The sequence below is a fragment of the Scardinius erythrophthalmus genome, assembly GCF_964197995.2.
Source record: "Scardinius erythrophthalmus genome assembly, chromosome: 24".
In the NCBI taxonomy this organism is placed as follows: domain Eukaryota; kingdom Metazoa; phylum Chordata; class Actinopteri; order Cypriniformes; family Leuciscidae; genus Scardinius; species Scardinius erythrophthalmus.
In genome coordinates this window covers 26,174,168-26,201,600 of record NC_138244.1, presented here as the reverse complement: position 1 = coordinate 26,201,600, position 27,433 = coordinate 26,174,168, and the positions used below count along the sequence as shown (strand labels likewise).

The 27,433-nt window shown below is 39.2% G+C and overlaps 1 protein-coding gene across 1 annotated transcript; it reads left to right on the top strand.

Moving 5' to 3' along the window:
- Positions 1-16,120: 16,120 nt before the first annotated feature.
- sall1b (spalt-like transcription factor 1b) lies at positions 16,121-21,554 on the top strand (the record flags this gene model as incomplete). The annotated part of the gene is made up of 3 exons (XM_081355555.1): positions 16,121-16,248; positions 17,730-21,037; positions 21,180-21,554. Exons 1-3 carry the CDS (start codon positions 16,206-16,208, stop codon positions 21,552-21,554), a joined length of 3,726 nt encoding a protein of 1,241 aa, XP_081211681.1. The 5' UTR covers positions 16,121-16,205.
- Positions 21,555-27,433: the final 5,879 nt, after the last annotated feature.

Genomic DNA, 27,433 nt, shown 5'->3' with positions numbered 1-27,433 from the left:
AAGAAATATTCGTTCTGTCACTCACACACTTGTCAATCCTGAAGTCTCAGCTCGGCGCTGGCAGCTTTAGGGTCTGGATTTAACATGCCGTGAGGTCCAGCAAACAAACACAGCTGACACATCATAAATATGCGCCGCGTTTATGCAGATGTCAGACAATACCCGTCAGTGATGGAGAAACATCGAAATTTGCTCTCGTAAAAACAAAAATGAACAGAGCAAACCTTGCAAGTTTCATTCATCTCCAAGGCCATCCATAAAACCATTTCCATGGGATATTTGGCCTTGATCAAACTTGGGACATTTACCCTTTGGTGAGCGATTGAAAGCGATAAAATAAAAATAAAAACAGTGAGGAAAATTTCATAGCTCAAATGTTCACAGTTTGTTAAATTCCCCAAAGAGCAATAAAAACAGGCACAAATGAGACACTTGTTGACATACAGAGCAATAAAATCAACGTGGAGACTATATCAGGTCAGTTGATTTTGTGGGAATTGGTGAGAAATGTTTGGTTTAACTTAAAAAAGTAAGTAGCCTAATGGTTGCCTTAACATTTTGAGTTCATTGAAATAAAAAATTTGAGTTAATACAAAGAAGGATTTTGGTTTAATCAACAGAAACTCAAAATAGTAGCCTATGTTATCTGACCCACATTAATTACCTTAGTTGATTTGTGATTAACAAATCGTGAAAATGTTTTTTTTACAGTGACTTTGGTGTCTGGCAAAAATGAGCGTAAGAGATCCCTGAATCCTTAGTGAAAATAGATCCTTTTTCTCAGGAAAACAATCTGAGAAGGAAAAGACGATTGAGACAATATGGTCTCAATTTGATAATATATATAATATATCTCATTTGTTTTCCAAGACAAAAATAGTTAACATATATATATATATATATAAAAAAAAATGTATGCTGTTGCTGTTACAAATCTTGTTTTCTTTACCGAAATAATGTGCTAAAAAAAGAGTGTTTCAGGATGAATGTATTTCTCTTGTCTTTTAACACTGTGAAAATGAACATATTATTCAATCTTTCATCAGATGCTTTGTGAACTGTCTAAGTGACATCTTCACAGGATGTTGAGGAAGAGAGGAAAACAAGATGAAAGAAAAACACAAAATAACAGTGACAGGCATCAATGCACACATTGAAACTCATGTAAAACTTGGAATAGGAAAGTGTGCAGAATGAAAAATAAGAAGAACACGTAAATGCACAAATAAATAGCAATGGATATAACACAGCATATTGATAAAAATAAAAATAAAAAAGTGTACGTTTATTGAGAAAAATAAAAAAAATAAAAAAAAATGCTTAAAATGAGGGACAAAACTTAAAGGAAACATTTGTCAGGGTTCTTATATGTGTTATCTTTATTTGTGTTACTATGAGTTTTTGCACTGTTTTCTGTTTCTCTCAGTTTGTCTCCTTGGTTACTGATTGATTAGCTTACACCTGATGTTCATTTCTTTGATTAGTTTGGTCTATTGAAAGGGGTGGTATAATGCCCTTTTCAGAAGATGTAAAATAAGTCTCTGATGTCCCCAGAGTGTGTATGTGAAGTTTTAGCTCAAAATACCCCATAGATATTTTTATATAGCATGTTAAAATTGTCACTTTTTCAGGGTTAGCAAAAATGCACAGTTTTTGTGACTGTCCCTTTAAATACAAATAAGCTGCTGCTAATTTTACCTCACACAGACATGCACTGAAAATTTCTAAGACTTTTAGCCTTTATGTTAAAACCGGAGTCAGACAATGATGGAGAGACTCACTAAGAAGTGACAACATAGAGAAGCAACAGGACATTACTGAATGGTTAGTTGATGAATTTATGTAGCTCATGTGTAGTTATCTTCTAGGCATTGATTGGCATATTCTGTCATGATAATCTATAAATCGCGTTCCCGGGGGCGGGGTTTATGTACATTTTACATAATGTCGTGTAGTCCCTACCAGCAGTTTGTTGTAGTTCTTAAATTTTTTAACAATAAAATATCTCCCTTTGCTTTGAACTTTGAGCGTCATAACTTTGCAGATGTTGTTTATGCTCAAACAGCAACATTACAGACTCACTAAAGTTAGAAAAGTGAAATCCTAAGTAAGTCATGCTGCTGCTGCACAAATAGCATACATCAATTACCCAGAGCAGATCTATACAGGTGGAGCTGGGGAAGGTGGAGGGTTATAGACAAACTCTGAAAGGACGCTGCAAACTCCTATTGCAGTGAATGGTAACCTGCCATTTCTTGAGCAGCAAGCTCATTGGCTGCAGATGTGACATGAGCCAATCAGCTTGTGCCAAGTAGTTAATGCTGTAAATATAATCAGCTGCATTAAGGACACATCAACCGGTGCCATCTAGAGTTTCATGACAGAACTAGGCATATATACATTACCCAGCTAACAAAAATATGTTTTTAAGAATGTTTTGCTAATGTTCCCATCAACTTATGAAAATGTTATTTCTGAATGTTCTCTGAATGTTCAAAACATTTTGTAAATGTTTAAAAAAAATGTTTTCTTGGTATGTGAATATTAATGTTCATTCCATTTAATTGTTTTGCAAAAAAATGGGAATGTTACTTTTGAATGTTATCGAAACATTCTAAAACAAGTAGTCACATTTAAAAAATCTTCACTGAAATAATGTATACCATGAACAATGTATAATGTTTTTATGCTAACACTTTGAGAATTATTTTAGATTATTGAAGATCAGACAACTTTGAAGTATCGTTCTACTGTTTGTTCATAACTTCGAGAGAAGCTTGCCAGAACATTAGTCAAACTTCTGAGAACATTGGGTGCGTTCACTCCATGTTGAAATTACCGTAATTACGAGATTTCAACTTGTAAAAAGCATTCACTTCCTCATTGAGCTGGTAATTACAGCTTGAAATTTCTGAGAGCTCCTACTGCAGATTCATTTAGGTGATGATAGTCTTGCAAATTGCCATAGAAATGCATAATTCCCAGTCCGAGGACCTGAACAGCTCCGTTGTCATCTCGAAATTACGGTAATTACAACATGGTGTAAATGCAGCTATTCCTTAGTTGGGTAGACCAGTGCTTCTCAAACCTGTCACGGGGAATATTTTGCAATTTGGCTCTTTAATATCAAAAAATAAGAGCTGAAATGCAAAATGAATGAGAATTAAAATGAAAATGAGAATAAGTTGATTAAATTACAGTGCAGAATTTCTAAAAATGGATAGTAATGAATGGCAGTGAGCGAGTATATCCAGTATGTTTATTATTGCAGACCTTATGTAGCTCCGCCCCTTACCTGCTCATTTAAGAGCTGCCAACTCTCACGCATTCAGTGTGAGACTCACGCAATTGACATTTTTCTTATGCTCTCACGCCACAAAATCTGTTTTCTCACGCAGAAAAAAACATTGCCGAGCAAAGAGGACACTGACACCGACAGTCTTGACAGAGCAGGTTACTTTTAATATGAAACAAAGTCTCAGCTTTCAAATTCTGTAAATTTTATTACAAAACTACTGTTTTGGTGCTTTTTAATGTGACGTGACAGATCGCTGTCATGTGAACCCATCTGTCTTCCTCTTTACTAGTTACAGCACCAAATAAACAGTGAACATCAGAAGTGCAACAAGGTTTAAAGTTCAGGGAAGAAGGAGGCGGGAACTGGCAAACATTCAACTAAACTTTAATATCAAAATAAACAAACAACAAAACGAAAGTGAAGCGGCAGCCCCTCATGGACGACCGCCTCTCTCCTCTTACACTGTCATCCCTCCTCCTTTTATCCTTCTGGATCTCCTTCCGTGAGACTCAAGACCAGTGTGGCGCGCAGGTAACTCTCATTAGCACTCGTGTCACCGGCCTCGCTCCTTTCCCACAGCTCTCGGCCCCGTGCTGTTTGAAGATACAGAACAGCTTACTGAAATGTATCATGTCTCATGTAATCGTTCAATGAGTGTTTCAACCGTGTAAAGACATAAATAAAACAACTTCTGAAAAATGTGTCACATAAAGCCATTCAAGGACCATATAGCATGTTAGTTAGCTAGAAAAATTAAATCTAGAGAGGATATTTTTAAAAAAATATATGCACTAAATTGCATATTTATTGTATTTTCGCACTTATATCATTAAAAAAATGTTATTATAAAAATGTGTTGTCAATTTCCTTGAGAAAAATTAACATGTGACCCTACTGTACCTGATATTTAGCCAAATGAATCGATATTGAATCAAGATCAGAACTGAATCGCAAGCTTATGAACAACGCCCCTTTTCAAACATTACAATGCTCCTGAGAAATAAATCCACTTTACTTTGACAGCAATGCCATAGAAATGTTACCGCAAAAAAGATGGCTGTGTGCTTGTTTCTCTGGTGCTAAGGGCTAAGTAAATGTAAAGATCTCATCTTTGGGTTGCTGTTCCCCTCCTGACCACTAGGGGATGCTCTGCTTGAGTCTTCTATGCCATGCTCCCTCCAGGCCTACAGATGGCACTTATAGGGTGTTTCTCAAAACCAAGAATGCAAAGAACGGACTTGTGTTCTTGGGAAGAATGCTCTTGCTAGTTGTTCTTGGAAGAATGAACTCACAAGGTGACGAGCACACAGAACGCTGCTGACAGTTTGAGACGATGTGTTCTTGCTGGTATTACGCAATAATACCCCTGCACAGATGCCGTCTGCAGTACCCAAACATAACGAGAATTATTGACGATAACAGCCAGGCTTTATCGCCTAAGCCTACCCTCAGCTCAAGGGATTACTCTACAACTGTACACTATGTAATGTATATTCATAACAATAAAGCTACCAACGCTGGAGATTCTCACTTCGGAAAACGTTTGAGCGCATTTTCGATTCGTCATAAATTTTCGAAAAATGCCAATATTTGAAATCTACACAGTTGATTTCTCGCATCAAATGTTCTCAGAAGTGAATTTAGTGATGAAATAGCGTACGAAATTGTAGAAAAACGACTTGCTGTATTGACCTCTCGTTCCTCGAATGCCGAAATGAATGCTGGGATATATCTGGCGTCAAGTTCACACAAGTTACCAACCTATGCATCCTCGGTAAAATGGGCGTCAAGAACACTTCCGGGATTTGGGACGGTACTTGGGCAGCGACTGATGACGTTTCACAAGTCCACAAGAACGCAAGTACAGACAAGAACGCATATTGAGAAACGGCCATACTCTGAGCCCTGTTCTCTCCACTCCTGCAGATGGCACCAACGTCCCTAACCTTGTTCAGCACTCTGCTCGTTAACCCTCATACCCTTCACCTGTGTCTAGCCCTTGATAAGTCCGTTTGTTCCCTGCCTTTGTGTTCAGTCTTGAGCCTATGTATTCTGTGTTTCAGTGCTCTGTGATCAGTTTGCAAGTTAAGTTTGTTCTTTATTATACCGTTTGACCCTTTTGTCTATTTTGTTTCACTGTTTTATGGAAGCTCGGTTTTCCTTGTTTATTATTTATCTATTTATTTAACAGGGACCATACAGTCAAACATAGTTACAATCAGTGGCGTAACTTTGTTTTAAAAAGTGGGTTGGATGGGTTTTAAAAAAAAAAACAGGGGGATTTATGAACACTAAATCATAAATCGATGTATGTACAATAACATTACGATGTCCAGCAATCGATTGAAATAGTGCATGGGTTTAATTTGTCGTTTAATGAGGTTTGATATATGTTGATGTGGGTAAATCCATTATTAATATGTGTGTTGAAATGGTCCAGTGATAGAACTTTTGCCAAGCGTGTCAGAGGTTGTGGGTTCTAATCCACACTCGTATAGGTTTTTTTTTTTTCTCATTAAAACCGATTATGTTTATCAGTGGTTGTATATCAGGCAAGCATACGTTTGTAAGCATTTTGTTTTGTAATTTCACCGGAACGAACGGAGAGTCTCCACAACGGATTGAAGCGTGCGTCCGAGTGAAGACTGTGCGTGAGCCACAAAAGAACACAGTATCCGCGCCACTGATCACAGCGACAACGAGCACTTGGATCACTTGATTTCAAAAACAACACATTTCAGCGCTAGATCGCCTCTTACAAACGAACTAAATGAATGCTCTGCTAGTTAACTGGAGATGTTTTATTTATTTGTATTGGTACATTTGTGCCGTGAGATGTTTCAAAAGTGGTGGGGACAATATCGACCTTAGCAAAAAGTGGTGGGGACATGTCCCACCCGTCCCACCCGTCCCACCCGCAAATTACGCCTATGCAATACAAAGCCTGTAACAGATGCGCAGCATATAGAGTTTATAGCTAATACTAATTTTCAACTCCTGTCCCTGGTTGGGCATTTCTAAGTACATTATAAAACAGATACATACAAATAAAAAACATTCACATTTCTTAAAACACATACACACTCACACACACACACACACACACACACACACACACATACACACACTATCAATCACTCATACAACCAGAACAACAACAATAATTAGAAATGGTTGCAGTTTTGGTTAGCCACAACTTAATCCTGGAGGTGAACTTTTTCAAGTCAGATATGACCTTAATGTCAGATGGTAAATTCCAGAGCCTACAGCTCTTAACAAAAAAGGCTGTCTGTGCTAAGCTTGTCCTACAGTATGGTATTGTACAGTTATGATTTGTGCTGCTTCTGGTAACTCTTTTGCTTTTCTGTTTTTGAATAAATTTACTAAGTGACTCGGGTGCTAAATTATTAATACACTTGAAAATTTATTTCAAAAAACATAAATTACTGAAGCTTTCAAAGCTTAATATATTATATTTCTCGAGGATGTAATAATGATGGTAACAAATTGGCTTTTTATCCTTACTTAAAAACTTTGTACTTTATATTTTTTCTTCAAGTAAAGATTATATTTTTGGAAAGAAACAGGCATCCTTGCTCATTGCTCTTCTGCTTTTGGCATGACCAGGATCTGTCAGAGATCCTTCACCTTCTGAGTCACCAGTCTCAAGCCTCCTCATCCCGAGACCCACCTCCTGATCTTCCACCCAGATCTATGGTCGCTTTAACATCAGAGCCCAGACTACCAGCCCCTGAGTGATTCGAGGGCAGTCCTGAGAGATGCAGAGGTTTCATTACCCAGTGTACACTGGCCTTCCATCTCCAGCCCAGCAGCTTTCCCACTGAAAGTAGTAGAGTGGTTTACATCATTACACTTCTCACTGGCAAGGTATTGGACTGGGCCTCAGCCTTGTGGGATCAGAAATCTCCACTTACAGCCGACAGTCAAGACTTCATTTCTGAGATGTAGAGAGTTTTCCATCATCCAGTTAGTAGGGGAGATGCAGATCACCGCTTGCTCAGTCTCTCTCAAGGTACCCGGAGTGCAGCGGAGTTTGCTATTGAGTTTCGCACTCTAGCCACAGAGAGTGGATGGGATCAACAAGCTCTGAGAGCTACCTTTCACCATGCCTTATCTCCTGAGCTCAAGGACAAGTTAGCATTCTGAGACTCTGTGCCTGATATCGAATCCCTCATTGACGTGGCCATCTGGGTAGACCATCGTCTCAGGGAACGCCGACAGGAGCGACAGCAGAAGAAAAGATTGCTTGAGTCTACTAGACCTATTAAACTGCCTTCGTCTCCTAGTGCCCCCGAGGAACCCATGCAGCTGGATGGAACCAGGATATCCCAAGCTGAACGCAACCGACGGATGAGAGAGAGATGCTGTCTCTACTGTGGCAAGCCAGGCCACTTTCGCTTTGCATGTCCTGAGTTGTCGGGAAAAGCCAACTCTCGTCCAGGAGGAGGGGGCCCCGGGCGAGAATAGGAATCATCCCCTGCTTGGCAACCTCTGGTTTGACCATCCATGCCACCATTACCCAGGGCATTCAACATCATCAAGTTAGTGCCTTTGTAGACTCTGCGGCCACTGGGAGTTTTATGGACTTTGAGATGGCCAAGAGACTTTCTATTCAGCCTTTGATGCCTCAGAAACCCCTTAACATTACGGCAGTTGATGGCAGTCCTCTGGGTTCAGGACAGATTAATCATTGTACCCCACCTCTCCAGCTAAAGGTGGGCCAACACCAGGAACAGATACGGTTCTTTTTGATTAATTCTCCTAAGCACCCTCTAATCCTTGACCCACACGTTGACTGGTCCAGAGGGATTGTTAGAACCTGGGGAACTAACTACCGGGTCTCAGACATCACCTTCTGCTGTTCCCCCAAACTACTAGAATCATTCCCAGAACCTTCGCCAGATATCTCCATGTGGAGATCTGTCTCTGTTTCTGAGACCCTGTTCCCAAGATGGAGCCAGCTAAAGCAAGTCTCTTGCTCATCTTCCCAAGTTATCCAGAGTTCCCCCGGAGTATGCGGACCTCTATGAAGTCTTCAGTAAGGACAGAGCTGCCTCACTGCCCCTCATAGACCTTATGATTGCCCTATTTAACTGGTTCCTGGTACCTGCCCACCTCATGGAAGGCTCTACTCTCTCTCTGGTCCTGAAAGATTAGCCATGGACAAATACCTCAAAGAAGCTCTGAACAGTGGATTCATCCGGTCTTCCACCTCACCTGCAAGAGCCGTTTTTTTCTTTGTTGAAAAGAAGGATGGCAGCCTCCGACCCTGCATAGACTACTGAGGTTCAAACCATATTACCATCAAGAACCGGTACCCTCTTCCCATCATGACCACGGCTTTTGAGATCCTGCAGGGTTCCACTATATTTACTAAACTCGACCTTCGTAATGCATACCATCTAGTTAGAATCCGTGAGGGAGATGAGTGGAAGACTGCATTCAACACTCCGACGGGCCACTACAAATACCAGGTAATGCCATTCGGCCTGGTTAACGCCCCAGCCGTCTTCCAGGCCTTTATTAATGCTCTCAGAGAGATGCATATATTTGTGTTTGTTAATCTGGATGACATACTCATATTCTATCTAACTTCAGTGAAGCAGGTACAGCGCTTTCTAGGCTTTTCCAATTTTTATAGGAGATTCATTAGAAACTTCATTTCTGTTGCAGAGCCTCTCTCCGCACTGACTAAGAAGTCGGCCAAACCATTTGTGTGGACCAGCAGAGCTAACCAAACCTTCAATAGATTGAAGCGACTCTTCAAATCTGCCCCAATCCTAACTCTCTCTGATTCAGAGATGCTCTTTGTCTTGGAGGTGGACGCCTCAGATGTGGGGGTAGGAGCAGTCCTATCACAGAGGACTAAGAGTGATAACAAGCTTCACCCATGTGCATTTTTCTCTCGTCGGCTTACCCCAACTCTTTGAAATTATGAAATTATGATAATGGGAACAGGGAGCTGCTGGCCATTAAAATGGCATTGGAAGAGTGGAGGCATTGGTTGGAGGGGGCCAAACGCCCTTTCCTCATATGGACGGACCACAGAAACATCACTTGCATCTGGGAGGCGAAGAGGTTGAAATCTCGACAAGCGCATTGGGCCCTCTTTTTTAACCGATTTAACTTCACTCTTTCCTATCGCTCAGGTTCCAAGAATCTCAAACCAGATACACTCTTGAGACAGTTTGAGCCACAAAAGGGGGAGTCCGTTCCAGGACCCATTCTCCCCATTTCCAGGGTAGTGGCCCCCATCCAGTGGGATATTGAGACGGCTGTCAAGAGGGCCCAACTGCAGCAGCCAAGACCAGGTAATGGCCCTCCTGGGCGCCTCTTTGCCCCTAACTGTCTGGGTTCTGAGGTTTTGTAGTGGGCTCATGCTTCCCTCCCTTCTGGACACCCGGGAACTACCAGAACATGTAAGCTTGTCCAGAGGAAATTCTGGTGGCCTAAACTGCATAAAGACATCCGGGCCTTCGTCGCTGCTTGCTCCATTTGTGCCCAGAATAAGGAGCCTAGGACCCACCCTCAAGGCCTGCTGCACCCACTTCCTATTCTGAGACGCCCTTGGTCCCACATTTCCTTGGACTTCATCACAGGCTTACCACAGTCTCAATGAAATATGGTAATTCTGGTGGTGGTGGATAGATTTTCAAAGACTTGCCATCTCTTACCTTTGTCCAAGCTCCCCACAGCAAATCAAACAGCAGAACTGTTTATGAGGCATACTTTCAGGATCCACGGCATCCCGCAGGATATGGTTTCCGACCGGGGTCCATAGTTCACATTCGGAAGGCATTCGGCTGGCTCATCGGATCTTTCATCAGCCTGTCTTCTGGCTTCCACCCCCAGTCCAACGGCCAGGCAGAGAGAGTAAATCAAGACATTGAAAGGACATTAAGATGCCTGGTTGCCAACAATCAATCCACATGGAGCTCTCGATTAATCTGGGCTTAAAGGAGAACTCCGGTCAATTTTAACATTGAGCTCATTTTTTTGTAAATTTGGAGTGCTGTCAATACAGAGAACAACGACAAAAATCGGTGTTGCCTACACCGAGTTATTCTATTTTTAAAATTTGCACCCTGTTGACTTCAATGGGGCAAGTACTAAACCTGCTTTTAGCCTCTTAACATCCTTGTGTCATTACAAGTGCACAGAAAATGTGAGTGATTCCTTCTGAGTGAACACGAGTGAATCTGACTGCAGTAGAAATATAAAAATGATGTTATTTAAGCCAGCGCAAATACCTGTGTTTACATCCTGTTTTCTGTTGAAGTCCAAAGTAGTCAATTGCCGAGTTCACGCGCATAGGTTTAGTTACCTATGATCTCGCGCGTGAACTCGGCAATTGATTACTATGGCCTTCAACCGAAAACAGGATGTAAACACAGGTATTTGCGCTGGCTTAAATAACATCATTTTTATACATATCTTTCACATCTACTGCAGTCAGATTCACTCGTGTTCACTCAGAAGGAATCACTCACATGACCTGTGCACTTGTAATGACACATCAAGGATGTTAAGAGGCTAAAAGCAGGTTTAGTACTTGCCCCATTGAAGTCAACAGGGTGCAAATTTTAAAAATAGAATAACTCGGTGTAGGCAACACCGATTTTTGTCGTTGTTCTCTGTATTGACAGCACTCCAAATGTACAAAAAAATGAGCTCAATGTTAAAATTGACCGGAGTTCTCCTTTAATTTGCACATAACACCCTTTACCATTCCTCCCTAGACATGTCTCCTTTTGAATGTCAGTATGGTTTCCCTCCCCCTCTGTTTCCCAGACAGGAGCCAGAGGTTGACGTCCCTGCTGCTACTCAGCTGGTCCGCCAGTACCGACGTTCCTGCAAAGAACATTTGCTTTATTGAGAGCCACCCGACAGAGGCAGGCTAACCGACACCGGAGGGTGGGACCCACGCTTCTCTCAGGGCAAAGAGTATGGCTGTCAACCCGATATCTTCCTCTGCAGGTGGAATCCCCCAAGCTGGCCCCACGATACATCGGTCCATTCAAGATCCTCCGAAAGATTAATCCAGTTTCCTATCGACTCCATCTGCCCAGGTCCATGAAGGTTCACCCCACTTTTCATGTTTCCCGGTTAAAACTTGTTGTTTGCTCTACTCTGTCCCCAGTTAGGAAGCCTGCCCCAGTACCTCGCATCATTGATGGCCAGCCAGCTTACACAGTCCGCAGACTGCTTGATTCTCGCCCGGTCTGTGAGAGAACTTAATATCTGGTGGATTGGGAAGGCTATGGCCCGGAGGAGCGGACCTGGGTTCCTGCTCAAGACATCCTGGATCCGACTCTCATCTCAGAGTTTCACCGGGCCAGAGGGAACTGCTGGAAGAACGTCAGGAGCCATTCCTAGGGGAGGGGCTCCTGTAAAGATCTCATCTTTGGGTTGCTGTTCTCCTCCTGACCATTAGGGGGTGCTCTCCTTGAGTCTTCTATGTCATGCTCCCTCCAGGGCTACAGATGGCTCTCTGAGCCCTGTTCTCTCCACTCCTGCAGATGGCACCAACGTCCCTAACCTTGTTCAGCACTCTGCTCGTTAACCCTCATACCCTTCACCTGTGTCTAGCCCTTTATAAGTCCGTTTGTTCCCTGCCTTTGTGTTCAGTCTTGAGCCTATGTATTCTGTGCTTCAGTGCTCTGTGATCAGTTCTCAAGTTAAGTTTGTTCTTTATTAGGCTATACCGTTTGACCCTTGTCTCTATTTAGTTTCACTGTTTTATGGAAGCTCGGCTTTCCTTGTTTATTTGTACTTTGTTTTCTTTTTATTCATTCGCTTTTGCATTTAACTTTTGGGGAGTTAGCTCAGTGGTAAACACCTTGCACTTGAGCACTGCAGACCCGGGTTCGATCCCCACCTAAGGCAGCCACGTTATAGTAAAGGTCTTTTTCAGAATAAAAGTTCAACCAGAAAATGGACTGTAATCGGAAAATGATGTTTAAAAGTGTTAAAGGCTTTGAAGAAAACAAAATATATCTGCGGTGGATAATTATGCACATGTAGTGTGTAAATATTGGTGTGAGACAGTGTTGGCATGCTGTGTTTATGTTTTTAGGAAGTGAAGGTATCATTTGTCCATATCAAGTCTGTTGCTAAGGACCCTAGGCTACGGATAACAGTGCTCCCGCACAACCCTTCATATCTAATGACTATAAAACATGACTCATATGAGTGCAGTATAGCACCTGGTGTGCTGCTGTTCACACAAACACACACACCTCTATCACACAAAACCAAAATGACATATGTATTTATGTATTTGTGTGCCGCACGGAAGAACCATGAATCAAAAGATCAGGTGGACAGTAATAGTCATGTTCACGCACCATCAAAGAGCAGGAAAATTCCTCATGTATAAGGTAACCGGCTTAGGTCAACACATCACTGTTCACGGCAACACGAGCTGCGGAGAAGCGACGGGCAAAAATAACTTGTTTACATCACAGTGGCATTTAATAAAATCATGTTTTCTGAAAACAGACAACCATGCAAAATATATCATTAGGCTCACTGAGGCAGCGTGTCTCATTGTCTATTAATGCTTTTGATTATAATGACTTGTTCTGTTTGCAGAGGACACTGTGAAAACACCGCAAACTTTTAAGGGTTGAGTGTGTGTGTGTGTGTGTGTGTGTGTGTGTGTGTGCGGTTTTAGAGGTGAATGAGTTAATCAAAAGTGGGGTGGAAATAATGAATGTGTGTTTGTGTAGCTAACTAAAGTCACAACATGCTAAAAATAATTGTAGCATGTATCGCACACTGACTGAGCAGCACTGAATTATAAATGAAATAATTTCCCTTTTACTTTATTTATGAATGAATGAATGAATGAGTTATTTCCAAAGAACACTGTGGTTTATTTGTAATCTGTTTAGAAACCAGAAAGTGGATTGAAATAAAGCACTGAACATAATTAAACCTCAAAATGAAATGTATTTTTATTATTGTTTATTTTTATTTTATTTTTATTATTTTTTTCTCCTGGCCATAGATGACACAATATTTCATCTCAGCACTTTTGATGAGTGATTATGCTACTCTAAAAATCAACATTTGTGAGATTTAGTCAGCCGTGACAGTTCTGAGGTTGATTTATCTAATTTTGCATCTCTGGAAAATAGTGATTTATGACATTTTATGTTGAATATCAAAGTTTTTTTTTTTGTGTGTGTCTATTTGTTAATGAGGGATTTATGCTTTGGGGTTTGTGGAGTAAAAGTTAAGTTTAATTTTGAATTAAAAAGATAAAATTAGACCCTTGGGGTAAGATGAGCCACCCAGAAGGCCCCAAGTGGTATGTTGTTACTGGTGTTGTTATTTTTAAATTGAATAATTATTGTCATTAACGGAGTTATTGTTTAATATCTCCATGAATTAGATGGACTTTCAGACATATTTGCTTTCATTAAAACCCAGAGGTTAATTGAGTGAAATCATTAAATTTGCATAGTGTTGCAATGATGACATATATTTAAATATATAAATATTCTTATGCATTTTACATTAATGATACTTTATTTCATAAAAAATATAAATATTAATAAGAATTATATCAAAAGTCATTTTACAGTAGTGGGTAAGATATAATAGTAAAAAATAATTTTACACTTTGTCCTATAACAAATAAATGATCAAATTCTATTTATTTCCCTTAATATCACATTGGCTGGTGCATCATCATCCTGCACATGCTAAACATATATCTAAATATGTTACAATTTAATATCACAATTGAGTGAGATTTCAAGACGGTTCTAAATTAGTATTTAAAAATGACTGGGCAGTTTGTGTAAGGAAAAGGCTGAAATGTGCAATGTTATTTACTGAAAAATTTAGTTGATTCGGTTAACATGACTCTTGTCCGAATATGCCCAGTAGGTGAAAAACAGCATGTGAGCCAAAGCGTATCAATTAATAAATAATAAATAGTATCAAATTAGTAGCGAAAAGTCCCCGGATGACCTTCAGTGAGATTCTGAAGTGCACGTCCACTGGATCATTTTCTATCCCATGAGGCCACAGGAGAGGAGTTATGACTGACGCCGTAGGTCACATGACTGTGACAACATGGCGGATGTACCTCTGAATTTCATTCATACTAACTACACAAATAGAACATTATTTTGTAATCGGTCACAAAGTAAGTAATTGCAAGCCAAATGTAGTACATGCGATTTCAGACTCAGCAAACAAGTTTAAATGATTTGTTCATGAACTGAACTAATTCGCTTCACCGAAGGTTATCCATGAATAATATAACGATGAACCTTTGGTCTGTTTCACACACAAAGTTATCAAATGACTTCAGAAGACTTATAGCGCATCAATCTTGTTGACAACATTTACAAAGCGTTTATAGGGATTTTGCATCATTTTTGAAGCTTATTTATAGTAATTGCATGTGAAATATCTTCAGATGTGTTTGCTCTGGAGAAGAAAGTCAGTCATACAGGTTTGGAAAGACATGAGGGTGATGATGACAGAGTGTTCATTATTTGGGTAGGGTTCTGGTTAGACCTTTTGTTGTATCCTGGAGGTAATTATAACCCATTATACCCTATTAAAAAAGTTGACATTGAATGTATTACTGCAGAGACAGATTTCCCCGAATTAATACACTAACAAAGCATATCTTAACTACAACCACCATATGTAGCCTGACACTCTTCACACCAAAACACCACGCTTTATAATAAACTCCATAACCTTCATTAAGTCATAACAAAAGGTGTAATGATTAACAGATGATATGTAAAATACATTACCAAAATATACAATGCATTACTAAGTAATACATTTAATTTGATTTAATTACTTTGCTCCTGAAAAGTAAAGGAATTATTCTTCATTTGTCTGTAGTTTAATTAGCTACTTCTGCATTGCATTAAATACCATATAGACAAGAACAATTCGATATAAAACAATAGTGGATTTAACATACAAATTTAACATCTAATGTTAAAATGTTTTTCATGTAACCTTCTCTATTTAAATACTTTGGTCCGTTCAAGAATAAATCATGCAATTTTAAATTATTTATTTTTCATGTCTATTCTTGTATTGTTCGAGTTTGATATGGGATTTAGGACTTAATTAGTAATAAATAATGCAATTCTTTTTTAAAGAGAGTAATTAGTACAGTAATCTGGTTACACTGTTAAAGATAGTAGCCTAATTAATTAATTTTTTTTTTTTTTTTTTTTTTGAGTAACTTACCCAACACTGGAACTATTGATGTTTAGCACGATGATGTTTGTAAATTATTTATTAATGAAAGTTATAATATGAATTGTTACCAGGTTAAATCACTGGTTTTCTGTTGCTGGTAGTGAAACTAATCCTTTACATTACCAGCCACTGATTCATGCTCTCACACACGCTTTCATGAGCTCAGTCTAGCCGAGCCGAAACACACTGACCAATAAGGGTCGTAGAAGGGCGTGGCTGTGAAACGTGTCGGCCAATAGGAATAGCGAAGGGCGGGGCTGAACTGTCCCAACGCTGTCAAAGAATTTCCTCATGGATTTGCGGTCTTTGAGTTGTCATGTTATGAGTTGTGGGAATGTTTAATTTGGATATTGTGATCGACAGTGCGGTGATGTATGAACGACTTTCGTTTTTAACTTATTTAATACTTCTTTGTTGACATCACTGCCTTTAGCACATCCATGTGAGATCATCGCAACTTCATTTCTGCGAACTTATTTCTCAGTTATGATGAATAATATGCAAACAGTTGCGCGGTAGCCTAGATTTCCCCCGGGCCGGGGCTCACTGACAAGAATGCTTTTGGTTTGACACTGATTCATTTTGATAAAAGTACACTTGTGGATTCTTCAGGAAGATACACAGGTTTTATTCCAGCATGTCCCGGAGGAAACAGGCTAAGCCACAGTATGTTCTCATCGGTGAGTTTTATATCACTTTCTGAACTTGCAATGCTGATGGAGTTTGATCAAAACGCGCAAATTTAGGAATAAGTACAACACTTTTAATGTTTCGCATGTAGAACTCTTTCCCCAGGATTCTCACATTTTATTACAAAACAACATCAGTGTACTACAACTGTTAGTCATTTTGATATCTGTAATATATGATCAATTAATCACTGCATGAACTGGTGTTGAATCAAAGAGTGTCATCTTTACAACTTAGAAAAAAAAAGCAAAATTATGTTTTCATTGTATATAGCTTTAATTTGATGAGGGTGATGATGGTGATGATGGCTCTATTCACAAATGTTCAAACCAAAAAAAAAAAGGTATGATAACAAATATTAAAATCTTGTTTTAAAATCATATTAGTCAATATTTAGTTGTGTCCCACATTTTGCACTCAATCCTGTTACTGCATGATTTTCAACCTATTACAAATTTTACATTCCATACAAAAGTGACACCCAGTTAGACGTTACATGGCGTAAAAATACCAGGTGAATTTTCTAATTAAATTTCTACATTTGTACACAAATTGTAACTTGAGTGACTTTGTCAAACCACTGAATGGGGCTAGTTTAATTTAGGCTAGTTTGATGTGCAACTCTGTAGCTATCAGTCCTGCTATGCATTCATTTTATTTTATTTTATTTTTATGTTTATTTAATGTTTATTGCTAGAAAGGAATAACTGTTGACAAAAAAAACCTTATTGTTGTACCCTATTAATAGAAGGTTCATGCTGTAAAAAATGTAGTGACCGCTGATTAAATTAAATGAAATAAGCATTAAAAACAAATCCTACTAGTTTTATAAACCTTCTTTTCTGAAATTAACTTTTCAAAGTGTTTGCTGGACCTTGTCTGTCTTTCATTTCTAATGCTGAAACACAGATGTACACACACACACACACACACACACACACACACACACACACACACACACACACTACAGGCCAGTTTTGTTACATCTCTTCCCACTGCTGTAAGGTGTTATATTGCTGGGTGTTGCAGACATGTATGAGGTCATCATGAATGTAATGGATCAAAATGTACTTTTTCATTATATGCAAGTTTTATCATTAAAATGTAAAACAAAACCTGTGAAGCTATCCTAAATATGCACTTGAAACAAAGGTGTTCTGTTTAATGAATGTCAGTTTGGAAATTCCAATGAAATACATAGTGTATTTAGGAGATATTTACAGGATGCTCAAATGGCATAAAGTTATTCTGAAATTTGTGCAGATTTTGCTACATGACAATTTTTTTAATTACTACTTGATAACTATGAAGTTATTCTAATTTAATTTTGAGACAATATCTTGTATTGTTATGTCTGTTGAGAAGAAAGCTACTGTGTCAATTGTTAAGCTTTAAGTTTACATTGAGTTGCCACCTAAAATGCTCTAATATACTAATTTATGTCTTTACATTTTTTCTTCTTGAAATACAGATCATATGATGGAGAATGACCCCACTCCAACCCGCGATGTCCATATGTGTCAACAATGCTGTGCTGAGTTTTCCAGTATAACAGACCTCTATCAGCATCAGAAAGACTGTTCAAAAGACCAGTTAGTTCTAATAGTAAGTGAAAACGAAAGCCTAGATTCTCCACCTTCTGGCCTCACAATCAATTCATCATTCTTCAACTCTGAGGAGCATTTGAATGGAGTGATAAGTAATGACGGTACGGAGGAACATTGTGACTTTTCTAATGGTAGAGCATCAGTGGATGTTGACGAATCCTTACACATATTTGAAAACCGCAATCATGACATCGCCAAAAAGTCTCATTTACATCATGATAATGAAGACTATGCTGATGGCTTTAGCTCAGCATACTTAGCTGTCCTACCTCAAGAGAGTACCTTACTTGAGTTATGCAAATTATCAGCCATTAATAGCAATGTCTTCATTGAGAACCTAGAAAACACCAAAGTTGCTGTTGCTCAGTTCTCACAGGAAACTACTTTGAATCCAAAAACAAGTTGCAGGAATTCTATCAACACCAAATTGGCCTCCTCGAGTTTGATTGAGCAGCTGTTATCACTGCAGCAACAGCAGATGCAGCAATATAAACTAATCGAAGACATTCGACACCAATTAATGCTATTAGTAACCCCAAATTCTGATAAACCTTTGGCCACAAACACCTACAATGGTCTGTTTCAAACCAGTTCACTGAGAAAACTCAGCTCACACCTCTCAGAACAGCTCACAACAGCTGCTGGGCTAGTGGAAAACCTTACTGCTAATGCTAAACAGTCTAAACATGTTATTTCACAAAACAACCAAGATGGTTTAAGGGATGAAAAAGGAAACTCCCAAATGACTGAAAAAAATAGAGACGACCCTTTGCCATCAAAGGTTGGTAGTGATCGGTGTAGTAATCAATCTTTGCAAGGAAACACAGTCAGCGATAAAGTTGATGACACAGCTAATTCAAAAACAACTTCACCATCTCCTGCTTCATTTACAGATGGGATTCTAAACAAACTTGAATTGGCCCATAAACAAAACAGCTTTAATATGTTTGAAAACTCCTTGCCTAGTATTGGGGCAATTGTAGAGGACCTGAATGCTTTGACTGCCCTAGCCCAACATAGGAAAGTCAAACCTCTCAATGTGAGTTTATGTGAACACAAGAGGCCATCCGAAGATTGTATATTCAAGCACAAATGCAGGTTCTGTGCCAAAGTATTTGGAAGTGATAGTGCTTTGCAAATACACCTGCGGTCTCACACTGGAGAGCGACCCTACAAATGTAACATATGTGGGAATCGATTTTCCACCCGTGGAAATCTCAAAGTCCATTTCCAACGTCACAAGGAGAAGTATCCTAACATACTAATGAATCCTTATCCGGTTCCAGAGCATTTAGATAATGTCCCAACCAGCACAGGTGTTCCTTACGGCATGTCTCTGCCTCCTGAGAAGCCTGCTCTTAACTGGTTGGATAGTAAACCTTTAGTGGGTAACTCTCTTGGCTTTGTGCTTCCATCATCTTTGCCAAGTCTTCCACCCATCATTAAAAAAGAGGAGGAAGGGGTATCAATAACCAAACCTCATAGTCCTGTTGTCAGTGAGGTGTGTGAGAGAAGTAACGGGCATCAAGAGGGATTTGGCAGTAGCCCTCCTCTAACTTCAAATGAGAAATTTCAAGAGGTTACACAACCCTTGAGTATCGCTACCTTACTAAGCTCCTCAGGGGAAGGTTCAAGAGATGACATTGCTATTAATACCTTGGTTGGTACAAGATTAATAACTGAGCTAAAATCAGAGCAGCTAGAAACCAAATTTCTTTTTGGAAGTCTTCCAAATCCCTCTGGAGCATCTGAGACTTCAAAGCTGGAGCAGTTGGTGGAGAACATTGACAAGAAGTCTACTGACCCAAATGAGTGTGGAATCTGCCACCGGGTTCTTAGCTGTCAAAGTGCCCTTAAAATGCATTACCGCACCCACACCGGAGAAAGGCCATTCAAATGCAGGGTGTGTGGACGGGCTTTTACAACTAAGGGCAATCTCAAGACACACTATAGCATTCATCGTTCCATGCCAACTCTTAGAATACAGCATTCTTGCCCCATATGCCAAGAAAAGTTTACAAATGCATTGGTTTTACAGCAGCATATCCACATGCATATGGGTGGTCACATCCCTAACGTCCCACTGCATGATAGTGAAGAACCCATGGACCAGGATACTGACTCTGTAGATGGTAGGACCTTGGAAGTGGATACCTTTCCCAAGGAGAACATAGAAATTATGGAAGGTGTATCCGATTCAAAATACCAAGACTCTTCACCAGAAAGTCTATGTTCTTCAACTGCTTCTTCTGTGTTTACCAGAGCAACTGGATCAGAAAGTCAGGTTACAGTTTCAAATGTGGAGAATTCGTCAAACATCAATAAGTTGACTATGGGGAATGGATCAGTGGATAGAGACTGTTTAACCCAGAGATCATCTTCACTAAACAGGGATCATGAGAGTTTAAGGAGGAGGATTTTGGCCATCACTGAGACAAACCCCTCCTGGAACCCATCCTGCCCCAATGACTGTGCTTATGAAATGCAAGGGTACACAACGACTGACAGAAACCTGAAATCTGCTGAATCAAACAACTCAAGCCTACAGCCTAGTCTTACAGTGTCTAGTTTACTTGACGGAACATCTGGAGATATACCAAACGACAGCTTGACCATGATTTTACCCTTCAATGAGCGGGGATCCCTAAAAAGCAATGTTTGTGATATTTGCAACAAGACATTTGCCTGTCAAAGTGCTTTGGACATTCACTATAGAAGTCACACCAAAGAGCGCCCATTCATCTGCACTGCGTGCAACAGAGGGTTCTCAACCAAAGGTAACCTTAAACAGCACATGCTTACCCACCAGATGCGAGACTTGCCTTCACAGCTGTTTGAGCCAGCAAATCAGATCCTGATTTTTCCTCCAAACCAGTTTCTACCCTCCATGGAACCAATCATTCCATCAAAAAGAGTTGAACACAATGGGCTCATTAAAAAAGATCCTAAAGATTCACCCGCAGGTATGGTTAGCTCAACAGCTTCCACATTACCTCTACTCTCCACAGCAACACCACTTCGACGAACAGCTAAACAGCACTTCTGCCACACTTGTGGGAAGACCTTCTCTTCTTCAAGTGCACTGCAGATTCATGAAAGAACCCACACTGGTGAGAAACCCTTTGCCTGCAACATATGTGGACGTGCATTTACCACTAAAGGAAATTTGAAGGTACACCATTCCAAGGTTGTTAAAGGTGTTCCATCACTGATTGCCAGTTTGTATTTTGTTGCTTTTATGGAATGAGTTGTATTATCCCAGATACCTTATGACCAACTATCTACTTGCCATTTCCATCCTGTTTTCCATCTAGGTTCATATGGGAACTCACATGTGGAGCAGTTCTCCAGCCAGACGAGGTCGCAGGCTTGATGCTCCACTCCTTAGATCCAACTCTGAGCGATTTCAAGACGCTCCCCCAAAAGATGTTGTAGATAAAGTGCGTAACGGGGACTCCGTAGGTGTCTGGAGCCAGTATACCTCTCTCACTAGTGGTTTGAGTATGAGGACCAATGAAATACCTGTTATTCAAAATGGTGCCATACCTCACCTGTCGATTTCTGCTGGGCATCTGGAAAACTTACAACTCAACAGAGCTTTACCTTGGCTTGAGAGATTGAGCGAAAATGGTGCAACGTTTCATTTCCGGCAATTGGTTGAAGATAATAAAACAACAGTGACTGATTGATTTTCATCTTTTAGGATGCAAACCCATAATTTAAATGTGATGCAATTTCATAGGTGTGCTGTTTCATTGGGGTTTTTTGTACAAGTGTACCCTATGTAGTTACATTATTAAAGATTCTGCTGTAGGTTAATGTTGCCTATATAGTCTGGGTAGATTTTCACAACTGAAGTAGTGTTGATTGTATTGTATAAATTAATTTGATGCTATTTTGTTGTTTTGCTGAGGAAGATTATAACTATTGTTAATATGCAGCTATGATTTATTATTTTATTGCATTTAAGTTTTTTAAATAATTGAAGGTATTCATGCATCACATTTGCTAAACACTTGGTTGTAATAGGTTTTGTAATGAGGTACATTTGTATTTAATGGAGAAATGAATCCCTATTTCTTTATCAAAAACTATTTATCAATCCCTGTTTCACATTAATATCATTTGTGCTTGAATTGAGTGTTCTTTTTATACTTACAGGTTTTGCATTGTTAATGTAAACAACACTAAAAATACTAAAACTATTTTTATTTTTGTATTGTTTTAAAACACACTCTGTACATTTAAATTGTTACATTGGAGGAACTGTTATGTATGACGTTAGTTCATGTTGTGGCATCACGTCTTGAATGTTATGGCAACTGCAAGTTCTCAAAGCCATTTTTTCCATTTTAACTGTCATTTGGCTTATACAAAGCACAATCATTTCACTTCCCATTTGATTAATAAAAGGAGTGTGCTTTTGAAATGACTCATTATATTTTACTCATTATAAGTTGTACCATATGAGTGTGTATACCTTCAAGCACCTGTCTCTTCCAGTGATTTACTTTTAACAAAGAAATGATTCTTCCCCTACTTCCACACACAAGCAGAATTCATGCCCTTTCTCTACTGATAAAAATCTAGGTCACCTTGTCCTCTGCATTTACATTTCAATAAACTTACCAATAATAACACATTGTGTTAATACGCAATGATCTTTGCCAATGGAAGATGATACTTCTTCAACCAAATAGAATAATAGAGGCCATTCATGGAGCAGGTTCGACTCATCAGCTCTACCTCATGTCTGTAAAGCACACGGACAGATGGTCAGCAATGGTTTAGCGTTTCTTGTGTGTATGTGCGTTTGATAGGTGATAAAATGCTTTATTTGAAAATGTTGTGGTTGTTTTTACTGTGGTAGTTGTCATATGGTAATTATGTTATGAAATGGCTACTGACTGTTATAATTGTATTTTCCATAGCTGCCAGTCAGAGGTAGCTGGTCCTACTGAGTTCCCACAAAGATTTATTGCTCATTTTAGTATTTAGTATGTTTAATATAGTGCTTTTAACAATATGGACTTTTTCAAAGCAGCTTTACAGTGAAAATAGGAAATTACAGTAACAGAGATTGTTTTGGCTTTACAGCAGCTCTAGAATAAAGTTATTGTCCAGCTAAAGTTAGTTTTGATCGATTTACTTCCATTGCAAAGACCATCAGTTATTAACTCAGGGGCCGCCAACACAACACCGTTCTAACAGAAAACCCTTAACACGCTCCGGCCGCTCATTCGCACAACAACAGTGCCTGATGGCTCGAGAACGCAAACCTTTAAATAGGTTCCAAGGTGCAAGCCTTGAAGAAAAAAACAAAACAAAAAATAAAGAAAAAATAAATAAAATTATCTATGCGCAAGCTTTAAAAACGCAAACCTGTGAAAACGCTGACGCCGTGCACATGCGTATTACGTCTAGTCTATAGGTATGCACGATAGAATATTATATGCGCAGGCGTGTAGTCTTTCTTTACAAGTTAAATTTTACCCAAAAAAGCTTCAAAAACTTAATAACAGATTACTTTAATGGTGCTGTTATGTTTGTCTCCACCTCATTAGGGCTTGTCAGATGTAGTCTTGATAACTTTATTAAAACTATTATGGCATACAAATGAGTGGTCCATTGTGTGTGAGCTCCTCCATAGTGATACATCCTGCAGAGTTGCTTTAGTATGACCAAAAACATCTGACTCATTGAGGTCTGTTGAGTAATACATCCATTGATTGTCATGACAATAATAGCTCATACCAAATCCCTCAGTGAATAAGATCTGCCCTCTTAACTGTCAAAGTCCATTAAACACTCTTCCCAGCGCAGCGACCAGCTGACGGGAACCCAACACCATCCCGCCTGCCACCATTAGCACTATAAAATGAGCAATCGGCTAGAATGAAGCTCAAGGGAGTACAAAGCTCTCCAGATACATATCTGATTCAAACAGATGGGAGGCACTGGAGGTGTAAGCAGGCGGTCAGATACCTGATGAGTGAACTGGGGAAGTTGGTGTTTTACATCCCCAGATTTAACAGATACATGGATGGTGCCAAAATGGTGGCTTGAATTTTTCCTAAAACAGGCATGAAAAAATTACAATATTAAAATGTTTCATTTTATATGAAACATTTCTTGAATAAACAGTTTATCAGTAAGTATTATCAGGGTGAAACTCAGAAAACCAGTCAGGGAAATGTACAGGTCATATTTCACCCCAAAATCACAATAGCATTATATTTCATAAAGAAAATAAAGCCTATTTTTGGACCCCCCCCCCCTTTTTTTGTATTTCATTCCATTATTTAAATGAAAATTGTTGCCACAAAACCTTGCATTACACTAATAAATATATATACACTCACCTAAAGGATTATTAGGAACACCATACTAATACTGTGTTTGACCCCCTTTCGTCTTCAGAACTGCCTTAATTCTACGTGGCATTGATTCAACAAGGTGCTGAAAGCATTCTTTAGAAATGTTGGCCCATATTGATAGGATAGCATCTTGCAGTTGATGGAGATTTGTGGGATGCACATCCAGGGCATGAAGCTCTCGTTCCACCACATCCCAAAGATGCTCTATTGGGTTGAGATCTGGTGACTGTGGGGGCCATTTTAGTACAGTGAACTCATTGTCATGTTCAAGAAACCAATTTGAAATGATTCGAGCTTTGTGACATGGTGCATTATAATGCTGGAAGTAGCCATCAGAGGATGGGTACATGGTGGTCATAAAGGGATGGACATGGTCAGAAACAATGCTCAGGTAGGCCGTGGCATTTAAACAATGCCCAATTGGCACTAAGGGGCCTAAAGTGTGCCAAGAAAACATCCCCCACACCATTACACCACCACCACCAGCCTGCACAGTGGTAATGAGGCATGATGGATCCATGTTCTCATTCTGTTTACGCCAAATTCTGACTCTACCGTCTGAATGTCTCAACAGAAATCGAGACTCATCAGACCAGGCAACATTTATCCAGTCTTCAACTGTCCAATTTTGGTGAGCTTGTGCAAATTGTAGCCTCTTTTTCCTATTTGTAGTGGAGATGAGTGGTACCCGGTGGGGTCTTCTGCTGTTGTAGCCCATCCGCCTCAAGGTTGTGCGTGTTGTGGCTTCACAAATGCTTTGCTGCATACCTCGGTTGTAACGAGTGGTTATTTCAGTCAAAGTTGCTCTTCTATCAGCTTGAATCAGTCGGCCCATTCTCCTCTGACCTCTAGCATCAACAAGGCATTTTCGCCCACAGGACTGCCGCATACTGGATGTTTTTCCCTTTTCACACCATTCTTTGTAAACCCTAGAAATGGTTGTGCGTGAAAATCCCAGTAACTGAGCAGATTGTGAAATACTCAGTCCGGCCCGTCTGGCACCAACAACCATGCCACGCTCAAAATTGCTTAAATCACCTTTCTTTCCCATTCTGACATTCAGTTTGGAGTTCAGGAGATTGTCTTGACCAGGACCACACCCCTAAATGCATTGAAGCAACTGCCATGTGATTGGTTGATTAGATAATTGCATTAATGAGAAATTGAACAGGTGTTATATATATATATATTATTTCAATGTTAAAGTATTCACAGATCACTGTAGTATTTGTTGTACTGCATTTAATGTGCTTTCAAAATATTTTACATTATAATAAAATAAAGAAATATAATACAAAAAAGATTGAAATTAATGAGAATGATACATTTTGAGGTATTTAGGGGGAAATGTGATATGAAAATAATGTTACAACATAAAAAATATGAATGGTTCTAAAAAACAATGTTGCGCTTTTTGCAAAATATTATTTCTTATTTATTTCTTTTCACTTTGAACACATCCAAGCAGCTATACACTCATTTACATTTATTTGTTATGTAAATATATTTTTACTCAAACAACTTGTCAAAGGGACTGTATTGTGTAATGACAGCAATATTACAATAATTTCAGACACAGACAATAGATTAGAAGTCAAAATAGATTAGTTTAATTGTTTAAAAAAAAAAACGAAAAAACATGCAACCCTTTTTCCATGTGTTAAAGGAAGGAGAGTGACATGAAAAAGGGTGAGTGACATCGAGCTGTTCACTGGCCCAACAGCTTTTTCTAAGAACTCATCACAGAGGAACAAAACAGCGCTTTTCCAATCATCACATATTTCTCTTCAAAACTGCTGACATCAACCACTGTTTACAATGCAAAGAAAGAATTTGCTGTGTAAGCATTTTGCCTGCGATCATCACACTTTTGTTGCACTGACAATGGAAATATTCAATAACAGAGCAACGGCCAAATCTCCAGCAGGGCTTAAAAGTATCCAGCCCAAACCCGACTATTGATAACACTGCGATTATGGCATTGTGTGCGGCATCCGTATGGCTCAGATCATATCTGATCATATTCGCTGTGTAGACTCTTTGATGACCATGGGATCAGTCAGCGCTGCTACAGAATAACACTCACGGGACAGCTGAGTTTGCCATTTTTTGATTGTGACACACACAGAGGGGATTGTTTCCCAAATAAGGTAGTCGAGAACCTTTGCTGACCCTTTGATTTGATTTTAAAAAGTCATTTTAGAAAACAATAACTAATTTATTTTCTTTCAATTATATTAATGACATTTAGTTGTATGCTGTTCTATATTTCCCAGTTCAGCTTTAGTCATTTAAAATATTTTCAATATTTACTAGACTTTTACTTCATTTTGAGTGACCGCTGAATATGTTTGAGTTGTTGCAAGGGTGCTCATGAGTGTTAGTTGGAATACACTACACAACTAAAATCTGAACAGATTTTAAAACACTAGACATCATACACTTGCCAACTTACAGAGCAAAACTGGGCATCGTAGTTATTTCACAACAAACTCATGCAGAAACAAAATGTGTTCTTAAAACATGTTTGATAATGCTGGACAAATGTATAATCTGAGGAAGCACTGAAAAACCAGTGTCTGTTCCAATCATACTCTAGGCCTACACAATATTTTATGAAATCTGACAGCTAGCCATCTATAGTGTCGTCTTGCTCTGATTGTATATTGGGGGAAATCTGTGTAAAAGTTGTGTTGTATTCCAGTCTTAAAGGGTTAGTTCACCCAAAAATGTATATTTGTTCATCAATTTATCAACTACTCACCCTCATGTCGTTCCAAACCCAAAATGCTTTCTTTCATCTTCGAAACACAAATAAAGAAAACCTGAGAGATTTCTGCCCCTCCATTGAAAGTCTGTTCACCCAAAACATTCATAAAGAGATCGTAAAATAAATCCATATGAACCAAGCGGTTTAATCCAGGTCTTCTGAAGAAAGTCCTCTAAACAGAAGCTCAAGCATGAACAAAAAAATGTCTTCATTTGCTTTCTGAAGATGAACGAAAGTCTTACGGGTTTGTAACGGCATGAGGGCGAGTAAATGATGACAGAATTTTCCTTTTTGGGGGGAACTATCTCTTTAAGGTGTTGGTAGGTGCTGTAACTGTTGCTATAATGTAACCAAATGGTTGCCCACTCCCATGTGATATTCTGGTACCAAGATATGGCTGGGTCACATTACTGTGTGGTTT